Source organism: Aptenodytes forsteri, unplaced genomic scaffold (assembly GCF_000699145.1).
Source record: "Aptenodytes forsteri isolate BGI_AS27 unplaced genomic scaffold, ASM69914v1 Scaffold227, whole genome shotgun sequence".
NCBI classification, from domain to species: Eukaryota; Metazoa; Chordata; class Aves; order Sphenisciformes; family Spheniscidae; genus Aptenodytes; species Aptenodytes forsteri.
This window is the reverse complement of record NW_008795365.1, coordinates 3,002,318-3,025,239: the sequence shown is the minus strand read 5'-3', so window position 1 is coordinate 3,025,239 and position 22,922 is coordinate 3,002,318. Positions and strand designations below refer to the sequence as shown.

General features: G+C 37.2%; 1 protein-coding gene across 1 annotated transcript in view; it reads left to right on the top strand.

The window, feature by feature from the left end:
• The window catches only part of ARHGAP10 (Rho GTPase activating protein 10), a 155,006-nt gene that overhangs the window by 82,390 nt on the left and 49,694 nt on the right, over positions 1 to 22,922 (top strand). Inside the window, exons 12-18 of the mRNA XM_009280245.2 lie at positions 298 to 340; positions 1,638 to 1,703; positions 8,307 to 8,381; positions 13,509 to 13,596; positions 14,962 to 15,020; positions 17,655 to 17,760; positions 18,383 to 18,542. Of these exons, the coding sequence (XP_009278520.1) occupies positions 298 to 340; positions 1,638 to 1,703; positions 8,307 to 8,381; positions 13,509 to 13,596; positions 14,962 to 15,020; positions 17,655 to 17,760; positions 18,383 to 18,542 (597 nt within the window). The remainder of the gene's footprint in view (positions 1 to 297; positions 341 to 1,637; positions 1,704 to 8,306; positions 8,382 to 13,508; positions 13,597 to 14,961; positions 15,021 to 17,654; positions 17,761 to 18,382; positions 18,543 to 22,922) is intronic.

Below are 22,922 nucleotides of genomic sequence, written 5' to 3'. Positions count from 1 at the left end.
CACGTAAATCACAGTTAATTTTAGTGGCTATAACTAACATTGTTCTGCTCCCCAAGGAACTGTATTTGTTGAGAATTTTTTTTAAAATTTCACTCCTTAAAAAGTGCAAGTATCTACTTTCTGAGGGGGCGCGGACCGCTGGTCCTACTGTTAGAGCTGTTGTAGTTAGAGCTGATATGTTGTAGCTGTAAACAGCTGTATTTGTGCCTACTGGGCATTAAGATTGGGGGGTGTCTTGTTTCTGGTTTCATAAAATTCTTTAAAATAATTTATGTCTTTTTACTCTTTTTGCGTTAGCTGTTCATCAATTTGAATAGAGCAAATGCAAAACGAGAGGGAAGTAAGTATTTGAATTACTATTAAAGCTGATTTTTGTTAACATTTTACAATTGAGAAAGGCAAAGGTAATTTTTTTTCTGTGGATCCAGTGTAATTAAATATGTTATTTTTAGTCTGAAGTTCTGAATAAACTTTGTGGATTTTGTAATTAATGGGTTTTCACAGTAACACAGTTTAGTACATACTTAAGAATTGTAGGACTGGACATAAACTAGAGAAACAGTCTGATTGTTTTTGCCAATTTACTTCATGCTTGAAATTGACTCAAAAAAGGGTTAATTTGTATGTGAAATGCATCACAATTTCTTAATCCAGATTGTGCGTACACGTCTGTTAGAATGCATAAGTATGGTTTTAAAAACAATCACAGCTGAACATAAAGGTAAGCAAAAAACCTGAATGTATGTATTTAAAATGTATTCCATATTCTACAATATGGAAATAGAAGAGATGGCTTTCTTTAAACGACGTTAGCTTTCTTCTGTTAGCAAAGTATATGAGTGAAAGCAGTTATCCTTCTTGCATTATCAGGCAATTTATGCTTGCTTTTATTTATTTTTTTTTTATTAAATTGTTGGTTAAAGCTGGATCCTGGTGTTATTAATTGAAGTTTTTCCACAGATTTTTATTTTCGTGGTGCAATACCAGGTCCCCAGGAGCAAGAAGGCCAGATGTTTGGGGGAAGGGCAGTTTTGCAATATAAGCTTTTAAATGAAGTTTTGATGTGAAGAAAAAGAATAAGATAGGAACAACAAAGGAATGCTGGATCTCAGCTGTTGTCCTGTTAATGCATCTGCTTTTATGTAGTCAGATCATTAACTGCTGTGAAATGATATACATGTGTCCTGTATCTTTAGTGTGGGAATTTCTTTGGCTTAGGGTAGGACTCAGTAAAGGCCCTGCTGTTGATGATTATGTTCTTTCATCATAAGTACTTCCTTGTCCCATTTGGTTAACTCTCTGATGTTGTCGATGTTGCACTAAGTACTGTTAAATTCCATTTTGCATCTGCCAACATATGTACCTAATCAGAGATACCATTCTTCAAAGGCTGCTGCTGTGAACAGATTCAGTGAAGCCACTACCACCTGACTGAGCCTTTACTTGGGCTAGGCAGGGTTGTGAAGGAGAAAGGGAGAATTTCTCTAGAAAAAGTGATGAAATATTCCTGTTCCAGAATATTTACAGTTTTGCCTGAGAAGTACTAGCTACGTGATTAAGTCCAGCCTTATTTTTCAGTGAAAGACGTAATTGTAATGGTGCTTTAAAACTTTTCAAACTTTTTTTTCCCCTTGTAGGTGCACAATTGGATAAGATAGGATTTACCGTCATCAAAAAGTGCATCAGTGCTGTTGAAACGCGAGGTAATGATCAACCCAACCTGTTTGTGGAGGGGGTGGAGCAGCTGGTCTGCTCTTCAACGAAGGCCTGTGTGATCTAGTCTCCTGTGGATCTCTGGGAAAGACTTAACATGGTAGATATTACTTACGCTGATTACACTGACCAAGGCAGCAGCTTCCTTCTGTCCAGTCCCAGCCTTTTTATGTATGGCTTTCCCTCAAGAAACATGTTTTCAAGAAGTGCTCAGAAGGGGATAATAGCACCTCTCTTGACAAAGGAAGCCAATGTTTGTGTGCAACAGCTGAGAAAAAAACCTGTGTCTTGTAGGCAATTCCTGTACCTTTGCTTTGCTGTTGGAACAGACTAATTTTAGTATTCCATTTGTGGACTTTGAATGGAGGTTTTCTGTTTAGTCACTTAAGACAGAAGAACAGGAGCTGAGCAGGCAAGTGAATAACAAAAAGTATTGAAGTACTTCCAGTGGAGTTAGCTTTACACCAGAGACAAGGATGCTGTCAGGCTTACTGTTGCATATACTCATTGTTGTACCTCCAAAACTGGAGACAGTAGAGAGAGAGAAAGGTCAGTATGCAGACGGTATTCAAGAGGCAGTTGCGGTTATGATTGTGGAGAGGCTCTGTGTCACAGAGCCTGTGTAACTTGGGCACTGGATACTATCAGCTTTTGATACTGCTGCCATGTGAGGAGACAACAATCCCTGTACGGATATGCTGAAATGTGAGGTGACCAGCCACTCTGAGGCTCACTGCGTTGTATATGGTATTGTGTGAAGAATCTGTTTAGTTGGTTGTGATTGTTAGGTTTTGTTTTTTTTTTTTAAAAGAGGTGAAGAGATGAAAATAGGTAATTGGTTACAGTGTATTTCTTAGTTTGTTAAAAGAGATGTTGAAATTTCTCTGTGTGAATTTTGTTTTTCTCCTAAATTGTTGACCTTTCTTCCTGCTCCCAAAGGGGAGATTTATGATTTTTGAGGAATTGTATCTTTTTTTCTAGAGATTTAGCATTGCACAGGGCAGAACATTTATCTCTTTCCTTGTATCACAGTCCAGCTTAAATAAGATAGCTGAACAGAAGAATGGGTTGGTCAAACTTCCTGTCAATGCAGGGTCCTACTTAAAAGCAGTCTTCCATGTATGCACTTACTATACGATATTATTAGTAAGACCGAGCAGCCTTTGTGTTATTGAGAATTTAGCATTTAAACAGCAAGAAGTATCTGAAATCCTTTTTCTCGTGGACTGTTTTGTATCAGTCCTGTCTGATGCATTAAAGATGTTATTCCAGATTAGACCATATTCTATCTGGTGTTATTTTTGTTCATTCTGTTCTTTTGAATATTTTTTTAAATGAGGTTTGCCTGTCTCATCACTTTAAAAATTTCAGTTACTGGCATTTACAATCTGAATATTTCAGCTGGGAAACACTGCAGATAAAGCTGGCATCCTACAGATAAGTTGCCTTCGCTGCAAAACCCTGCTTTGATATAGCATGGATCTTCTCTTTGCACTGGATGAGGCAGATTTTATGAAAAGGGTAACATGTCATGTAATGAAAGGCTGGTTGTGGTCCACAGCACAGTGACTGGTTACCTTACAATACCTTATGAATCATGCTTACTGTAAGCAGTGTGGAGTACACTATATTCTGGTTTATTATCTATAGGTGCATTCAAATATTTTTCTTCAAGTAGTCTTTTTTTTTTTTTTTCTTTCTTTGATACCCTGCAAGGAAAGTGAAACAAGAACATAACTGTGGAAAAAGTGTGAACGCTTTCTTCACGAAGTGGCTGTTTGGAAAAATGGGTTAGATATGGGGTTTCTTCTCATGGCTGTGGGTGGATAGGTTAAACTGAGTGGTGGTTCAAGTCCACCCTGTTCTTTATGCCTTGATTTAGGGGCATGTAAGAAGGCGCAAAATATATGTGTAACCCCACCTAATATTGTTGTTCAAGACAGATGATAAGCTTGCATAGATTAGAAGCATGTGTCCCTCTAGTGGGATCTGCCCTGAAGCATACTTGGAAGAGAATTAAAGTTACCAAATTTAGCTGCAGTATTTCCTGTCTTTGGAGACCTTGCAGCTTCACTATCCCTTGTACACAGCCTTTGTAAGACCTGCCGTCAACAGAGTGCTTTGTGGTAATTACTACCAATGAAAATGACGTTTATTTATTAATTTTGTTTTTGGGGAGTACTTAAGAAAAAAAAAATCAGTATTCAATAAATATTTCTTTTCCCAGGGTTTTAAGAATGGGTTTAGGTGAGGTACTACCTTCCAGGAACTCAGCAATCCACCTAGCTCTGTTTCAATGAACTTGATTCGTCCATTGCATTTCAAGCAGTTGTTGATGATTTTCTGTTTATCAATACTGAACTTAACATCAACTGCATTTAAAAAAAAAAAAAAAAAGCCTAACAAACAAAATCCTGACTTCGTCCATGAGACTAATTGCAGCATTCCTAAAGGATCAGTTTGTTTTCTGCAGAACCTGCAGGACCTTCTGCTAATGTCTGCTGAGCTAAACAAACGGAGGGCCGGGAGAACATTCAGTTGCTTGCCTCAGAAGGGTTTGGCCGAATAGTTGTATGATGAAGAAAATCCATCTTTCAGGCTGCAGATTTTATACCTATACTTGTTCGTAAAACAATTTCTACTTGATTATTTTACTTTAATGATAACACATCAAAGGCAAGTTATGTTCGGCAGAAGAAAACAGGACAGATGCCTCTTCAGAGACTGTGCTTGTGTGCCATGTTTTTATCTCTTTTAATCATAATGGGTGTGAGGTTGGCGTGGGTGGAAAGAGAGGACAGTCTAGTGTGGGTGGAAACTGAGAATAGTCTTGTCATGTCATAGCAGAAAAAGTCTGGTATTGAGAGAGAGAAGAGCGTAAAAGAGATATTGAACATAAACTTGTCAATGGCCGGATAATTTTTTCTCAGTTACGTTCCCTTTTATAAAGCAAAGAAGGAAATTATTTGCTTTGAATGAATAGAAGAATCAAAGGCAGTGTCATGGTTAAAATGCATGTAAGCTTCTGATTCAGCGTTGCCTTATGAGACATTGGCTGTGCTTTATCTGGTAGGAGAGGCTGAGGCACCAAGATATGCAGCCTGTCTCTCACGTACTGAGCATGATGCTGGTTGGATGTGCACCCATGTTTTGTCTCTGAGAGAACATTTTGGGATTCTGTTTGGAGACAGAATTTTTTATTTATCCCAAATAAATGATTCTGTACTAAGAATAATACAGCAGGGTGAAATTTACAGAAACATCAAAGAGCTGTTTGCTCTGGTAGTAAAGACTCTGTGCATGTTTTTGTGTGCAAGTAGTTGGTTGTACCTTCTGTGAGGATGTGGTAGGTAAGTGTTTGCCAGAGCGGTGTTTGTCTTCATTTTAGAACTACTGGAGCTGCTAATCTGAGCTGCAGAGATAGATGGCAGCATTGAGCTGTCTGTCCAGTCTGTCTGCTTACGAGAAAGAAAGAAGATGGTGAGGAGGAAGTAGAAAACCTTTTCACGTAACAAAAAAAATCTGGCATTACCTTGACTTTAGAGTGTCACTTGGATGGCTGTTTTGGTACTGTGGAGTTTGATACAAGAAGTTGTATTTGCAGCTATATTACTAGTCTGTGTCAGCCACATGTACAATGCCAGCCACAAAGGAAACTTGCCTACATACCTTGCTTACAGTAGTATAAATTACTATTTTACTAGTAATTAGAAAATATACCTTATTTTTCTAAGCATGTTTCACTAATTGTGTACCTGTGCCAAATTCCGGTATCAGACAGCCAAACATCTTGAGATAATGTAAATATGAAGGAAATTATGCTGTGGGGCTTTACCGCTCAAAGTTGCCAATAGTGACTGGTTGAGCCGGCAGACGCAGCATCTGAACCCTTCAACATTTTAGTCAGTGGTAAGCTATTCCTTGCAATGAGTCATCTTGTCAATTGTGTTCTGTAAATGCCAAGCATTATCAGTCTTGGATGTGCTGAAGATCTGAAATGTGCAGATTAAATCAGAAATAGTACTGTTTCAAACCAGGTTTGTATCTTTTAAATAAAACGTCATTTAAAGGTATGTTTAAAGATATCATTTAAAACTATGTTGAAATATTAATTCCTCTTTGTACTTCTTGATGTCTGCTAGCAATTAGCCGTGCTTTTTTCAGGTTGATGAATTAGAAACTGATCAATTATCTGATAATTACTATCACAGACTCATGATTATTGCTGGAGGATTGTCTTAGTTTCAATACTGCCATAATTTCAGACTTTTGCATATCACGTCTGTTTTAATATTGAGCAGTAGTTTCTGTGGTTTGACCTTAATTATTTTTAAGCCCATAAATGTGTGTTTGGGGTCAGCACGGTTTGGTTCCCCCTAGTTTTAATGTCAGAGGCACAGGAGGTCATGAAACAACTTCTGAGATAAGCAAGAGCTGAGCTGTATTTGACTGTGACAGTATTTCTTCAGCTTTTTAGCTTCTTGCATACGATGCAGAAGGCTTGTTCTGTGGTACTGAAAGTAGTGGAGGACATTGTATAAAAAAAGTGTGATGCATTTTGGCAGAGCATTAAAAAGCTTGGTGTTACTTTTGTACCAGAATTTTCCTGGACACCTCTGAGAAATTTGAAGTAAAAAATAACTGCTGCTCTCAGGACAGATTCCTAGTGCATCCATGTTTGGAGTGAATCAAGGACTATGTTTAATTTTGTTTAGTGTTGGCAGTCTTTAAGTGGCATATAGCATGCTATCACGCTGTTGTTCTGGGGATGACTGGAAAACTTGGTTGGGTTGATAACTTCATATTTTGAGAGGAATTTGTGGCCACATAGCTGGTTTTTGCGGTTCTTTCTTTTGCGCGCAGCTAAACTGCGAGCATACTCTACAGTCGTGTTTTTTGATGACCGCAAATGAAATACTGGAGATCTGGCTTATTCTGTCAATTTGAGCCAGCTCTGAACATGACATCTAGCTTAAGAGTCAGCATCATTACAGTGGTGCCTGCATCCCGGGGAAAGAAAAGGGCCACTTTTGCCCAGGTGGAGCAACTGAGGGAGGTAGCAGCTTCTGCCATAGCCTGTCAGCTCCCCGCTGGGACAGAGGGTGGAGCAGTGCTAACAGGGAGGAGTTCAGCAGGCTCTCAAAGATGTGGGATGGCTGAGGAGGCTGCAGACTGTGTGAGGAAGAGGAGGGGGTGAGAGGAGAAGGAAAAGATGTGGCAAGGCTAGGCAGGAGGAGGAGGTAGAAAATGCGAAGTTCTCGCCACCGTATTGAGAATTATTGCTGTGTGTTATGGTTGTGTCTGACAGTAATTCATTAAAAGGCTAATGATTTTTACATACTTCAGCTAATATTTATTTGGGAAGAAACTTTTTCTCATACGACTGGTTTTAATTTTCCTACTCTGGGTTGGAACGGTTTGATATTGAAACTGGGAATTCTCCACAAGTCTTCCTTTGTTGAAGGATATTTTGAATAAGAATGCCACATAATCTGTTATTTGAAAAGATTTCCTTGGAGTAGAAACACGGGTATTTTGTGGCGTTTCTACTCTTCCAGGCCAGTGTGAATATAGAGGTAGAGTATGGTGGTGTTTGTAGATGGCTGCTTATTATGTGGCCTCTCAAACATCTGTGTCAGCTTCAGGACTGTAATATTTTACCTCCCACTATATGGGCTCTGAAACAATGCAGCAGACAAAGACATACCTTATTTTGCCCTTTTTCTTCCCTGCCCCTTCTCTCCCTCCCGTTTTCCTTCAATCTGTATTCATAGTTTTACTTCCCTGGGGATAAGACTGGGTGTGCTAAAGGAAGACAAACGCAGGGGAAGAAAAGGGGTAGAGAAGTGAATGTGTGTGAGAGGACGGAAGGGCGCAGAGGAATGACGGGAGAGTGGTCCAGTGTCCACATGAAATGAGAGTAGGGGACTGAAAATATTATGCTGGTTATGGCTACTCTATTCATCCCAAGGAAAACCAGAAGTACCGATTTCAGTAACCTGTGGTGCTGCCCCTGGACGTAACTAGTATGTGGACCACAGTGGGTTGGAATGAGGCCTCATATCTTAAATGAAAAGCATTTACAAATGTGAAAAAAGATTGTTTTTTGAGGACTGGGAATAGGCTCAATTTTTTCTTTATTTTATCCAAACTCTTTTTGTCAGCCACATATTTGGGAAAAAAACAAAATTACATTTATTAAAGAAATCTTAATTTAGCATTTGTTGGTTCAGTTCTTGCGTTATTAGAATGTGGATGCTGATGTATCCAAAATGTCATTTAAAAAATCTGAAAACAGGCAGTGATTTTTTTTCAAGCAAAGGTTTGGCCCTGTTTGCTTCTACTCCCAGTTTCTGAAGTGGATTGAGGTACATCAAACCTTTACCAAAACATAACGTGAACTTATCTTAAAAACACAGAAGAACAAAAGGATTCTTGCAATACTTTATTTATAATGTTGTTCTCACAACTGTGTTAATGCTATGTAGTCTGTCTGTCTTTGAGGAGAATTTGTTGCCTGGGGAAAAGTTTTAATGCTAAATTTGACTGTGGTTGATCTGATGTTTTTTTTTTTTTCTCCTTTTGCATTGTAGGTATAAATGACCAAGGATTGTACAGAGTTGTGGGGGTGAGTTCAAAGGTCCAGAGACTTCTGAGTTTGTTGATGGGTATGCCTCTATTTTACAATCATTTTTTCAATATTTTATCTCATGTTGTTTTACTGTAAATTTTAAAAGCATCTGCCTGTAGTTGTTCTTTATATGGGCCAAATCTAGTTTGCTTTAGTCCATGTAAATAATCCCTGTATCATTGTAAGTTTCTCTGGTTTAGCAAGACCAAGATTAGTTGGTAGGAGTAAACTAAAGAGAACTGCTGTGGGACATGTAGGAGCAAATCATGGGCTTTGTGCAAGGTTGATGTAAGTGGGATTAAAGCAGCCTAAGTTGAAGGGTCTGATCAGAAAATTCAAAATACCAAATTCACGAAAGTTTGAAGCTTATTGCTTCATTGTTTGAAGTTTCCACCTTTCTTCTCCCTTCTCTAAGATGCACAGGTGTACACGCCCATGTGTGTCTTTAGTTAATCACTGTGCAAATTAAGACATTTAGTTTAAGCCTACTGGCAAAGAGCTCTTTGGTTTAAGAGGAGGAATATGATATATGTATTAATAATAACTATGTGCCAAGGCGGGAGACAGATGGAGAAAGGATTTGTTTTTATAAACTTAGTAGTATAGCTCTTATATGTGGGTAACATCTTTGACTCTCTTATACCTAGTTAGCCATGTGTACTTTTAAGATTTTTTTGATTCATAAAATTATTCTCAGAAACTTTTTTTCTCCTTTTCTTTCTGGAAATTTTGATGCATCTTTAATCCCAGTGTGACTGTAGTTCTCTTGCTACTCTACTGTCCCTGGGGGGGGGGAAGTAGCATTGGCACCTGGATGAAATCCCTCATCTGCCTGATATCTCTCACCAAAGTAGTAGCCATGACTGCAAGATGTGCCGAGTTTCCCAATTGCTTGTCCTGAGGCACTGACAGTACATGCAGTCAGACAAGACCACTGGGATTAGTTCATTTTTATAGAGCTTCCAAACCTGTCACTTGACAGCAAAGGTCTGATTCTCAGGGATTCATTGGTATGCAAAGAAGCTTGTTTGCAGTTTGCACCAGGCTCTTCTCCAGAACCATGCATGCTCCATCTGTGCTGATAACACAGTGTTCTTTGGCACTGCAAACTGGAGGAAGCCAGAAAGTGAATTCATTTCATTACCCCAGACATTATGTGAATGACAAAGCGCTTTTATATTATATGCTGCTGTCAGTTCAGTGCCACCTGTAAGACTTTCTCTTTTCCTTCCTTTATTTTTTTAAACAGGCTGTCTCTTCAGAAACGATAAGACATCAGGCTTGAGGACCTGCATGTCATATCAATCTGTCATAATGACCTTGCTAAATATTAATTTATGATATCTTACTTTAATCAATATTAACAGCACCCTGAAGTTCTCCATTAGTGCACATAAACCTGCCTGTATCTTTAAAGTATTGTAGCAAAAGACTCTTTCTGGAAATACGAACTGGGATTAATAAAAATGACTGATCTGTAACAGATTCTTATGGTTGTTTGTCTGTATTGGAGTTAGCCTCAATAAACAATAACCATCTTTAGCCATTGCCCATAGGAAGAATGATGTGTTATCACTCAGAGAGTCTTGATTAGATGCATTTGATATCGTAAGATGTTTTTCAGTTTTGTACTTACTAGCTTAGCTTGGGCGTGCAGGTCTGGCAGGCAAATTTTCCTCTTTGCCATTAGTGGTATCCAAATTAAATAGACTCAGGTTGCCAGTGGTTCAGTAGCAGCTGGAAGAGTTTACTGGGGATTCCAGCATCTGCTTTTAGTTATTTTTTAAAATTAGAAACATTTTTTGTCATTCCCAAGATTTATATATTTATTTGAAGTAGGAAGAATACAGTGGTATGAAGATGAGGCAAAATACTGAACAGAAAGAAGTTAGGGTGCGAGCAGGTGCTCTTTTTCTGATGATTTGTTGAAAGCGATCCTATCTGTGCTCTTTATCTGTCTGTCCTCAGAGAAGAATAAAGACGGTTTCTTTTTGATACACAGTGGTATAGAGAATTTAAAATGACTGATTAATCTTTAATCCTTTGTCTCTGGGTATACTCTTAGATACCCTTCTATATGAAAGATCTTTTCAGAATCATAAAAACCTCATATTAACTTTCTGTATTTTAAAATGTTTGATAAGATTTCAAAGTATTTTAAGCTACCTATCATGGACCATGAGGTTCACGGTCTGAAAGGCCCAAAGTGGAAAAAAAAGTCTTCCAAATGGTAACCAGGGACATAATAGCATGTAGTTTTGTCTCTTTTTCAGAATATTTTTTATAAAATTTGGGAAAGTACATTGAGAGTCAAGAGAGTATGAGAAGACCAATATATGCTTTTCTAATACTATGAATGCACAGATTTTCATCTTTAATGTAAAAATCTAGTGAAAGTAAGTCTTCTGTAAAATGAGGCTCAGCAATTAAATATACAATTGTGCATTTAAAAAAAAGTTAATTTTGCAATTAACTGAGTCCTTGAAGTTACTTGTAACTAGTATTGTGCTATGGTGATCTATTTTGCAGCAATAATCTTGTCTAAATTTAAGTGAGGCATTTGGTAAGGAAAACAGTCATTACATTTCAAGGGAAAATGTTAAATTAATCTGCTATCTCATTGTAAACAGGGATACAGAGTTAGGACTTCCAATGTTACAGGAATCTGTTATAAGCAATTCAGAGTGCATTGTCAACCGTCAGGAGGCTCAGTTCAGGGACCAATTCCTGTTTCATCTATGATCTACGTTATAGATCTGGTGTGGCTCATTTCATACAAGCTGCCTACATAGATTTCATACAAAATACATAGGTCAGCTTTCATACAGACCCTTGCTCGTGGTGAAGTGACTGCTAAGGACTTGGAGTTTCTACTGTAGAGTTCAGTTTTGATTTCTCATACTGCCTGGTGTGAAAAATGCCTGACATTATATGTTGTAGAAGAAAACTTTTAGGTACCTCTGCCTTTTCAAAACCAGCAGCTTTCAAAACAATTACACTGAGTTCCTTATTATTTTATATACAGTAAATGACAGTATGCATACACTCCTTACAGTGGGCATATTGCATATGAAAGCAGAGAGTCTCCTCCTAACCTAGTTTAGTGAACTGGACTGTTTTTATAAACTCTAGCTCCCTTATTGTCAGAAAGATTTGCATAAAATTTAGAGCTGATCTGTCAAAAGCTGTTCCATAAATGTGCGCGATTACTTTTATATGTGTGAAGTTGCCATTCAGTGCCCAGTGGCTGCTATGTGAACAAGTAGCATGAAAACTGGTAGAGTCATTGTTGAAATCCCAGTTGAAGTTCCAGTTCATATAATGGCCTGGGATGTTTGAAGTAGAGGGAAAAATGGAGTGGATACAGTCAAATATACAGGGTGGTGGGGCACAGAGCTATGTAGGGCAAATTCAAACCAAAAGTGAAAAAAAAGTCTTTAAGTCTTGATGGCTTCTACAGTCAAACTAGGGATTGTGTGGGGTTGGTAGCAAGGCCAAATTTTGTTGGGTTTTAATTTTTTTTCCCAAGAGATAATGAAATATTTCAGCAATACCTTCCATTTTTTTATTTTAAGAGGCTTGCCTTGCAATTGAGACACTTGTTATTTTCCTCCCCAAATTCATCAACAAATTTCACATAACTGAGTGCACCCTTTGACTGTAAAGGAGGTTGGTGATTATGAAGCAGTTATTTAAAAACTGGATATTACATAGTGGTTTAGTAACAAAATCCCCATAGATTTCACTAGTTTCTGATGTGATGGCAGTTTTTATTTAATTATATTCAGTAGAAATGTTTTCTTCTCAAAACAGAGAACTTGAACACAGAAACAGCTAGCATGCTAAAAAGAGGAAAAACAAAACTTTTTCCTGAGACAATCTTGAGTATTTTGAGTGGTGGTTGGCTAGTAACAATTTGGTAGAAAATGTTATCTGACTTGTATTTTAAAATGAGATTTAAATAATTGATACAATGAGGGAGAATATTCAGTTACAGAAATAATTGCTTGGCACAGCCTTTAGAACAGAATTATTTAGTCCCAGTAAAAGGACTGCACCTTTAATCAAGGATCCTAATTTGATTTTTTTAATGTGCCTGTCGTTTGTCTGACAAGCAAAGTAACAAATGAATTCTGAATTGTATGAACTGGTCAACACGTAATCTGTGTCAGCTACTGCTGTAGTTTACTATAGTGACTGACGGAAACATGTAGCACTAATAATAATAACAGAAGCTCAAGCGCTTGAAGTTACCAAAAACATTTGGCTATTTTGGCCATATACATGTGATCTTCTTGTGTCAACTAGCTATTGCTTCCTGTTTTGAGGCCAAAAGGGTTTTTTTTGATTGTAGAACATTCCGGTGTGCTGTGTTGTTTTCTATGTTCTGTCAAAAAGTCTTTCACCTGATGGGTCATTCAAACATACGACCGTTCAGTTTGATCTGTCTTGTTATGAGACTCTACCAACTAACCTGGTAAAAGATGGGAGGAGTTCTGTGAACCTGACAAATGGTCAAGAAAGCAAGAACATACTCATGTTCTCCCTTTGGCTAAAACTGATCAAGTAAGGGAAACGTTCAGGCCATCTTCTAGAGGAAACTTACTGCTAGAGAAGAGTCCTTTTTCTACTTTTGAAGCACCTCTTAAAGGTTTTCACACAGTAAGGAGGGTCATACTGCACTTTGGCTATTTTCATCAGCAGTCCAAAAATAACAGTTTACAAGCAAAACTATGGGAAGAATTCAAAAAGATTTCTCAGTGTACTTGCATTTTAAATAATGAAAGAAAAGAGGAAAAGGTAAGTTATGCTTAGTGTGTCTTTTTTCTAAATTGTTTTTGTACATCTTTGTGTTTGTGTACATATTTCTGTTTAAAGGTGTGATACAAAATACCAATTGCTTTAGAGATCTCTTTACATGAAAGTGATTTTTAATCCTTCATTAAAGAAAAAGTCAGCAGTAAATACTTTTTAAAACAAAATATGGAAATAGAATTTATAAAGAGGTTTGGATATTAAGTCTTCTTAGTATGAACTTAAGAAGGACTATGTTCATGTGGGCAAATACATAATGATCAAATTAAATGTGTTGGTGTTTACGTAGGGCACACTGATTTAAATTCCCTTTTTTCATGTCCCTCTTCTCTTTCTGATTATTTTCTAGATGCAAAAACCTGCAATGAAGTTGACCTGGAAAACTCTGTAGATTGGGAAGTGAAGACAATTACTAGTGCTATGAAGCAATATCTGCGGTAAGCCTGTCTCTCTCTGTCTCATCTATTTATTTTTTTTTTTTTAAAGACTATGAATTCTGTATTCTAATTCTCCTATGCAGTGTGTTAAGCTACATTACTTACTTTTCCTATATTTTGGAAGAGAGGTTCGTTTTGTGCAAATACCATGTTTGTTACTTGTCTTGGGGGAAGCAAAATAATTTAGCAACGCTAATACTCATGTTCATATAAGACAAACCCCAAAACATTTTTGTGTTAGAAAGTAAGCATTTTTCACTGACGGTTCAGAAATCTGAATTGTTAGTAAACTTGCTGAGAGTTGTTACTGAAAGTCAGCTAAGATTGTTAAGAGTTTTTTGCCTTTTTGTGTTTTAATGTGGTAGAATGGAAAGGGAAAAGGTTATGAAACTTTTAATATTTTCCTCTTTTCCTTCTGGCCCTTGTTTTGATGTTCTAGGTGCAATAGTAATAATATTTTGAGTGTTAAAAGTAAGAATTTTAGATGTGTTCTCTGTTCAAATGGCTTCACCAATTCCTGATCAAGATATTTTACTAAATTGCCTAAGAACACAGAACTTTTGTGTATCTCCTGTAGCGTAACACAATTACAGTATTTTTAATCTGCTGGTTTTATTAAATAAAGTATTACTGGAACCACTATCAAAGAATGCTGAAAAACTATTATCAAGATAAAAGTCTCTCTTATGGAGTGTAGGAAAGAATTTAAAAAAAAAAAAAGTAGGAAAGAAAAAAAAAGTGCACATGATGAAGTATTTCCTGCCTACAGTATTTCCCATCTGAGTGTTTACTCTAATATTTCATAAGCATCAGTAAAATCAATTTAATAAATGAAGGTTTTAACTGATGTTTTAACTCTGATTTCCATTATTCAGTACATTTTTCATTGATGACTAAGGTTTTCAATTTCAATTTTTCTATTTGAAATTTAGAATTTTTTTGATTTGTGGATGGCTACTTTTCAGCAAACTTAACTGTTTTAGGACCTTTATTTCTTTCCAGTAAGGCACTGACTTGCGATTCTTTGTATTTTAAAAACACTAATGAAGAATTAATTACATAGTGTATGTGTACAGTCTTTATCTGAGAAACAGTCTTGGTGGTGTAATTTGGAAAGGTGCCTTATGATAGACTGGAGACATCACTTCAGCTCATGGAAGGTGAATGGATGTATTTAGTCTTATTTTCCTGATAATACCAAGTTTTCCATTCGCGCTGGAAATCATTGAATTCAAGGGCCACCATAACAATGGTTGCCTCCAGTGCAAAGATTATACTACTGAATGTTAAAAAGGTTTCCTGCTTAGACTAAATACAGATAGGAAAGAATATAGCTAAATTTATTATGTCATCCTTGTTTTGCAGAAGCCTTCCAGAGCCACTGATGACGTACGAGTTGCATGGAGAATTCATCGTTCCTGCCAATAAATATATGACTGTACTTCAAATAGAAATCTTTTCTTACAGTACTGTTGTGGCCTTAGGAGCGCGCTGCAAGTGCAATTTCAGAAAAATTCTTCAACCCAGTAAAAATATAGGAATAAGAAATAATAAATGTTTTAAAAAAACCGTAGGTTTTAACCAGTGTTCAGTTCTAGCATGTGTCACAATACGACGTTGTCTATTGACAGACAAGCTTGTGACAGACTTAGCATAGCACAATTTTTACTTTTATGGAAAACCTTTTGGATAGACATTGTAAACATTCATTCTTATTATCTTAATTATATAATGATAAACATCTACTTAGATTGTGATTTTTTTTTTTTTTTCCCCTTCCATTTATAAAGTGTATGAAGCTTAGTAAAAGAAAACACACTAATTCGGGCTCATTTGAATCCTTAAAGCACAGCTGCCTGACCCTTGTTTTCAGTGCCTTGTTAGCTCTGTATCCAGGCAGGCTTGAACGTTCCTCGTATATTAGTAGAAGAAAGGAAAGAGCAGCCCAGATTACACTATGGCAGTTCAAATACAGGCTTGGAGAAGACACAACAGCTTTTGTAGTTCAGCTGTATGGTATCTAATGTACATGGAATTTTTTGGAAGAGGATGGAGGGAAACTGTGTAAGAAAATTTTTGGCAAAGTATCAAACAGATATTTAGCTGATTTTCTTTCCAGCCTGTAGCACTTCTGGCAAACTGTGGAAAGCAAAATTAAAATAAACTTTGAGACAATTGCTTTATCTTCTTCGGATTGCTGTAATGACTTTCCAGGACTGCAGAATGTGTTCACTTGTGGTCCTTAATTCAAAATGAGAATTAGCCCATGAAATTCGTTGCCAAAGCACATCTTAGAGGCCAAGTGCTTAAACAAAATTCAACATACTTACCTAGATGGTGAGTCTGCCCGTTTGTATTGGAAAGTGTTAAAATAATTTCTTGACCTATGAAGTTTTGCCAGCAGTTTCTTGCTTTATTTTCCTTTCTCTATTTTATAGTCTCTTTCAATAAAGGCATTCAATTGAAGTTACATGTTTAAAATAGTACAGTGTTCATAAGTAGTAAACAATTTTGTAGAGGGGGTTGATTCTATGTAGTGGGGAGGGAAATTTAATCAACACTGCAGATCTGAGTTACGGTATACTTAAAAATAGATAGTCAGTGTTGTTTCCTATGTTGGCTATAAAAACTCAACAACGCCGGGAATAGTAAGAAATATCCTTTTCTCTGAAACTATTGCGGGGGGGGGGGGGAAGGCCAAAATTAAAAGGTTCTCCTTTCAATTTTCTTTTCTCTATACGTATCAGTGTAGATTGAAACTATATAAGCCTTGACTGTATCTTGTGATTAAGTTGCTTAGCCATTCTTTAATTAGAGTTTGTGATTTCACATATATGTAAAATAGTCTTGCTTTAAAGAAGGCTTATGTTTTTCTGGCTGTCTGAATTTTGATTAGCTGACTAGAAGCTAAACGTTTTGCATTTTGGTAGCCTTTTTTCTTGCAATCTGTGCAGGGGTGTTGACTGCAAAAGAATAAAAAAACAACCCTAAAATCTGTAGCAATATGCAAAGAAAAAAAATAATCTGTAGCAATAGGCACTGAAGAACTATGGTGGTATTTTATATGAAATACACTTAACAATCAAAGTTGCCTTAGAGTAAAATGGGACCTGATGAGTGGTCCTGGTGTCAAAACTTTGTGCATTCAGAGTAGGTTCTAAATTTTCTCTTTATGTATCTTGTACTAAGTATTATTATATACAAGAGAAATACTTCCACTCCTCTCATTGTAACCACTACTGAGATGTAATTTTGTGATTTAATACAACTTTGAGAAATAGGAAGAGAGATTATTTTCATCTTTTACAGATTCTTGTTTTCATCTGTGTACTAGTGAAACCTGTAGAGGCCAAAATTATTCAATTCAACACCCAACACACAAAAATAAAAAGCTTCTTGCTTATTTTTACTATATTTCTGTACTGTACTAGAGAGGGATGCCGTTGTTATTCAGGGCCCTTTATCGTAGTAATCTCACTCAGTAGGTTTTTTGCATGATTATTCTTCTGTGTCTTCAGAGGTCATTAGATTTTCTCTTTCTGAGCATATGAATCTTCTGCACGTGTTGTCTTACACAGTTTCCAATGCAAGGTGGCATAAATGCAGTATCATTAGCTGCATAGTACCAGCAAAACTGAATTCTAATGATGAGGACAATCAGTAAATGATGCTGAAATGTAAAGTAGTACAGTTCCACTCTGTGGCACCCAGTAACATTGCTCCTCACCTTGCAGTGTATTCATAAGCAGATGAGTCCAATGCAGCAAAACAATAACTACATCTGTCGGTTTTTAAAAATAGATGAACAAAGGCATCCTTTTGCAGGTGGATTGAAAGATGAGTTCACAAAATAAGCAAATAAGTTGATAATTGTAGAACAAAATTACTTGTGAAAACAAAACGCATATGTTCAATATTGCTATGTTTGGAGGTACATAAGTGGTGAAGCAAAGTGTGTGCAGTATGTTTCCCTGCAGGGGTGGGAGAAGCTTTGTGTTTCTGTGGATTTTATTTTATTTTTATTTTTTGAGATAGTTATTTATTTCTATGTCCCATAGAAAGTGGGAGTCCTGAATCTCGAGTTAATGCTGTGCACTTCTTGGTCCATAAACTCCCAGAAAAGAACAAAGAGATGCTGGAAATTTTGGTGAAACATTTAGCGAAGTAAGTATTATGACCTGCTTTCCTACCTTGTCAGAATTCTTGTCCTTACCTTTGTTTGACTACAAAGGGCCTTAGTTAAGTGTGGCTGGAGCTGAAGCCCATCTCGATGCTGTCATACACAATACCAAGAACCAAACGTGCAAAAGCAGACAAGACGTTTGACTCATGCTGTGTATATTTTGGCGGGAAGGGCAGAAATCTAATCCGTTAATGAAGCCATATAAGTATTTACTTTAGCAGTCCTGCCAGCAGTTGAGGTTTTGATTGAAGTGAGAAAGGGAACATTATACTTTCTTTTCGCAAATTCTGGCAAAGTGAATAGTGGAGATCTGTTAGCAAATTTAAGTTGGTTTCACACTTGCCCTGGTCCAAGGCTAAGTGCATTTTATATATTTAAGTTCAGTAAGAGACTGCTTTTGCTTTTAAATTGCTAGTGGAAGAATGGCTTTTCTGTTTTCCAGAATTCAATAAGACTTTATTTGAAGAAACTTTGCACAAAACAAACTTCTAAAACATAGATTAAGGAAATGTAATGTTTTCATTTGTAGACTGCAGTTTCCAACAGTAATGGAAATTTTTCATAACCTATTTCCTGTTTTTTCCTTCAATTCTTTTCAAAAAGTGTTTCAAAGCATGCCAAGAGGAATCTAATGACTGTGGCAAATCTAGGGGTAGTATTTGGACCAACCTTAATGAGGCCACAGGAAGAAACTGTAGCAGCCATCATGGACCTGAAGTTTCAGAATATCGTCGTTGAAATCCTGATAGAAAATCACGAGAAGGTAAGCTTTGATACATCTCCGCGTTTCTGAGTGTTGTCCAAAACAGTCTGCTAGGCTTAACGGGTAGTGTGGAGTTAAGTATGATGTTACGAACAGCTTAATTCTAAAGAATATCGTCCGATACTGTATGCTTTTGGCTATTTATACTCGATAAGTATTCCTGTTCATAGGTAAACTGACATTTCGGAATGCATATTTCCTGGCAATAGCAGTGCTTCTGTGTGTATAGTACACAAATAGATTTTCATTATGATATTTGCATATGTCTTTTTCTGAGCAAAAGTGATACAAGACTGGAAAAGAGAAAGCCCAGGCTCAGTTTTTAGCTCTTCCATTAAGTACTTTGACCAGGGTCTGAATTAATTGTTCTATGTCTTCATTTTTCTCAGAGTTCACAGAGTAAAAAGAAGACTTTACTATACTCTGAATTTTATGGGTAAAAAGCATTATGGGAGCGCCAGGTATTAACATTTCCTTTGTTTTTAGCTGAATGTGTGTTATTTTAAGCCTTTGCATTTGAGGTAATACTGAAAATAGAAGTTGTTGCTGCTGCTCTGACAGCTGCCAGTTATTAAGGTGCCTTACATGTACAAGGTACTGTCCAGAATATCACTGCATGTAATCTGGGATCTGAAAGTTAAAAAAAAAAAAAGAAAAAAAAAGAAAAGGAAAAAAAAAGTCATTTACTGGTCTCTTTGTTTGGGTACTCCTTTGGGAGTCCCTTGTGTCTAAGGTGACTTCTGGAACTGCTGGATGTTTGAGGTACTTTGCTTGTACTGGGAGGATGGGCAGCATCTCCCTCGCTCTTATTGTCAAAAAAAGTGCTTTGGAAAAATTCCAGGATGTGCTTTTTCCTCTCTTCTTTCTTAAGCATGCCAAGCATTGAAATAGTTATTTCTTTTAAAGGTTAACAGTGTTGAAATTGGCTATCTAAGGCAAGTCTTATCTACTCAAAATAATATCTGTCTCAAGTTTTTCTGACAATGTAATTATGCTACCTCCCTGAATGATACAGGCTGGGCAAAGCTTCTGTTGGCATAGCTGTATCCACATGGTGGGTTTTGTTGGCTTAGTTGACTTAGGATGTAATGCTGCCCTCACACACACATTGAGCAGATACGCTATTGTTCTGTTGGAAAAATACTGTGCTGCAGATGTGGCTCAAGTTCTAAGCGATAAATATTCCAAGAGTTGTAAGCCATGCTATTCACTTTGGACCTTATAAATGAAGGTAAACCTTGCAGTAAGCTCAAGCTATTGCAGTGACAAATTTAAGAAAGTGGAGAGAGTGAGCAGAGCCAGGGTGTTTTAATAACATACGGAGGTTGAGGTTGAGTTATGCTTATTCAAATCACTATATCACCACAGATTAGCACCATCTTATTCTTCTGCCAGCTCAGTCGTGTCTTTAAAAACTGGACATCAATTTCATGTTTGAAACATTAGTTGTAGTGGCCTTTCTTGCTCCTCTGAAAATGTAGAGAAGCAGGGAATGGAAAGTACATCGAAATGATACTGCATCATTTTCCATAATTCCTTGTTTTATGCCTACTTTAGAACGAGAAGGCTATAATTTTTTTTTAAGGGATTTCTGTCATTTCACTGTCATTTCTAACAGTGAACTTGCCATCAGTGGTCTGCCTGCAGCAACCTCTCCCACGCTAGAGCTGCTTCCAAGATGGAAGGAAGCACCAAGTGTGACCTCTGTGTATTTATAGCAAAGGCAATGGAGAGGTGTGTGCTAAGGCATTACAAAGATTTTATAGTTGAATTGAATATGTTGCTTTTACTAGTGAGCATTCTTCATTTAGGGCAGACCAAGGATCTACTTTTAATGGCAAGCACGCTTATTGTCAGTCTAATGTTCATTTTATACTGTTGTTTTGAATTTCTATGCATTTCAGACTTTCTAAGTGTCTTGTGTTAGGTATTTTTATTTATAGCCCTGGTGAAGTCCTAGGAGAAGTCACCAGCTGTGGGTTAAAATACTTTCAAATATTTCATTCAGCCACTACTCCGCCTCTGCTAATTTTTAGCAGCTTCTGCTTAATAGAAGCGAAGTTCGGAATTGTAGAAGAGTGCTGGAGTCAAGATGGAGGTACACTGACACAAATGAACTTGAAGCAACACTTCATGCATATGTAATTTATGGCTCTGGCAGACTGCCAGACAGATTGCCCTGTAGCAAATGAAATGACTAACAAACTTCCAAACTAGAAGCAATAGCCATCAATATTTCCGGTTTAAATGCAGTAACTTGGTAGGCAAAATGGTAAAAAATTGTTATGATTCCTCAAATATTTTTAAATTCCATCAACGTTCATTATGTCTTGCGTGGATAGCTTTATTGAAGGAGATCCACAATTCATTTTTAGGAGGAGACATAATTAATTGGGTTACTAGCTTTTGAAATCCTGGTGCAGTCATTCCATTATCATCACTCTGCTGAGTCCTAATTAGAGAATTTCTATGCAATTTATGTGTGGAAACCTGGATATGGGGACTTGCCCTGAGATAAGAATATCATGCTTAGTGCATAAGCTGGTGGGGTTTTTTTTGTTTTTTTTTTTTTTAAAGCTTTGTTGATATGTACATTTATTTCCTGCTAGCTAGAAACCAGTCACTTTCACCTTGTTTACCTGCATACATACTTCCAAACTATGGCTGTGAACCAATTATAGTAGGTTAAGGAGGGGATGTTTTGCAAAATCAGACCAATGCTGAGTCTTGAATGCTGGAACTAGACTGTGCAGCCTGATGGGTCACTTAACTGGCATGAGAATTGCATAATGATTAAGACTAGAAGGGGGATAGAAGAGCATTAGGACAATAATTGTCCAGCTTTTGTTCTTGTCAGTTATGGATAAGTCTCTTCCAGGCAGAGTATTTCCCAGTGTCCAGTCAGAAGATGAGCTGTAGAAGCAGATCTCTACTTTGAAAGAAAAAGCAAAAACTAGACCCAAGCTGCGACAATATTTTACCCGGGACTCTCAGAACCACCTACTGTGGAAGGTAGACCAGTCCAGAGAAAAATGAGACCTGTGAATTGTCTTGCTCTTCTGTGTCATATGGCTGTAGGGGAAGGCCAGCCAGATAAGCTGGGCAAAGTAGGAGCATGTTCAGGTTTGATATTAAATGACCTCTCTATAGTTTTGCCTGGAATTGCCATGTTTTTTGCTGACTGGGCTGTGTGCACCAGCACTCCTGTTTCCCTTTGCTTTGCAGGACTTTAAGGTCGGTGTCATTTCATACTTGGGTGTGTTGTCCCCTTCTCCCTTGCCATATCTGTCTGGTCTCCCTTGATTTCTGTGTCCCATATCTTTCCCTTCGCTAAAAAAGCATCAAGAAATTCATGTTTGTGTCTCATCGTGTTCATTTTGCTTTGAAGCTATACCTTTCCTTGGTGTTCCTTTTCTTGAGGTAACAAACTCGGGGCTGACTGCAGCTGTGCTTGTACAGTACCTGGAACAATCTTTGCTTGGCCTTTAGGTAACCCTCTGATGAAAAGTGGTAGTCAACTTTGACCCAAAAAAAAGGTTTTGATTTCTCTTCTCCTCCTCCCCCAAATGAGTTTCAAGGGTATAAACTAATTTTTCTTCCCAAGGGTTTCACAGACTGGAAATCTTGGACATAAGCTCTTCTGGTCTTTCTTTCTGACTTGCGGTGAGGAAGAAGGGCAGTCTACTCCATGGCAGCATGAAGAGCATGCACGTGTGCATCTTGCTGTTTGTTATAATGTTTTGGCATCTTGTTGGAATGAATGTCACTATTCAAAGGGCTTATTTATTTGCCATTTAGAGATGCCTCAGTGGTAATGTGAGCCATTTTGGTTTCTCAATTCCCTGAACATTATTTTAAGAGGGGGAAAAAAAAACAGGATAAAAAAAGAAATCTAAGAAGTGAAAGAAGATGAGGGAGGAGGTTGGAATAAAAATCTCAGTGGGACGGGAATATCTAAACCAGCATATGGGGGAGGAAAGAATAGTGAGTACAAATAGCAAGATTGCAAAAACAGAAAGATGATGAAAATTACAGTGAAAGAAAACTAGAAGAAAAAAGGAGATGGGCTAGACAGAAGTCCCTTATGGAGACTGGGAAGCCAGAGTCTGCTGAAAGGGAATAGGCATGGTAAAATACGTTTTTCTAGAATTCAGACAACCTATGGGAAAATTATCTCGAAGACATTCATTCTGAAAAACTCGAGTTCATATGTATAAGGCAGATAGTGTTTTCACTTGTTTTCTGTATTAATCTCTTTGTAAAGGGCACAGATTTTACATACTTTAGACAAAATATGTCTTTGTTTTAGCTTTGTTCGGTTTTATGGAGAAATCTTTTTTTATGAAATAGAAATGTTTGAATTTTTCTTACTTTAGGTAC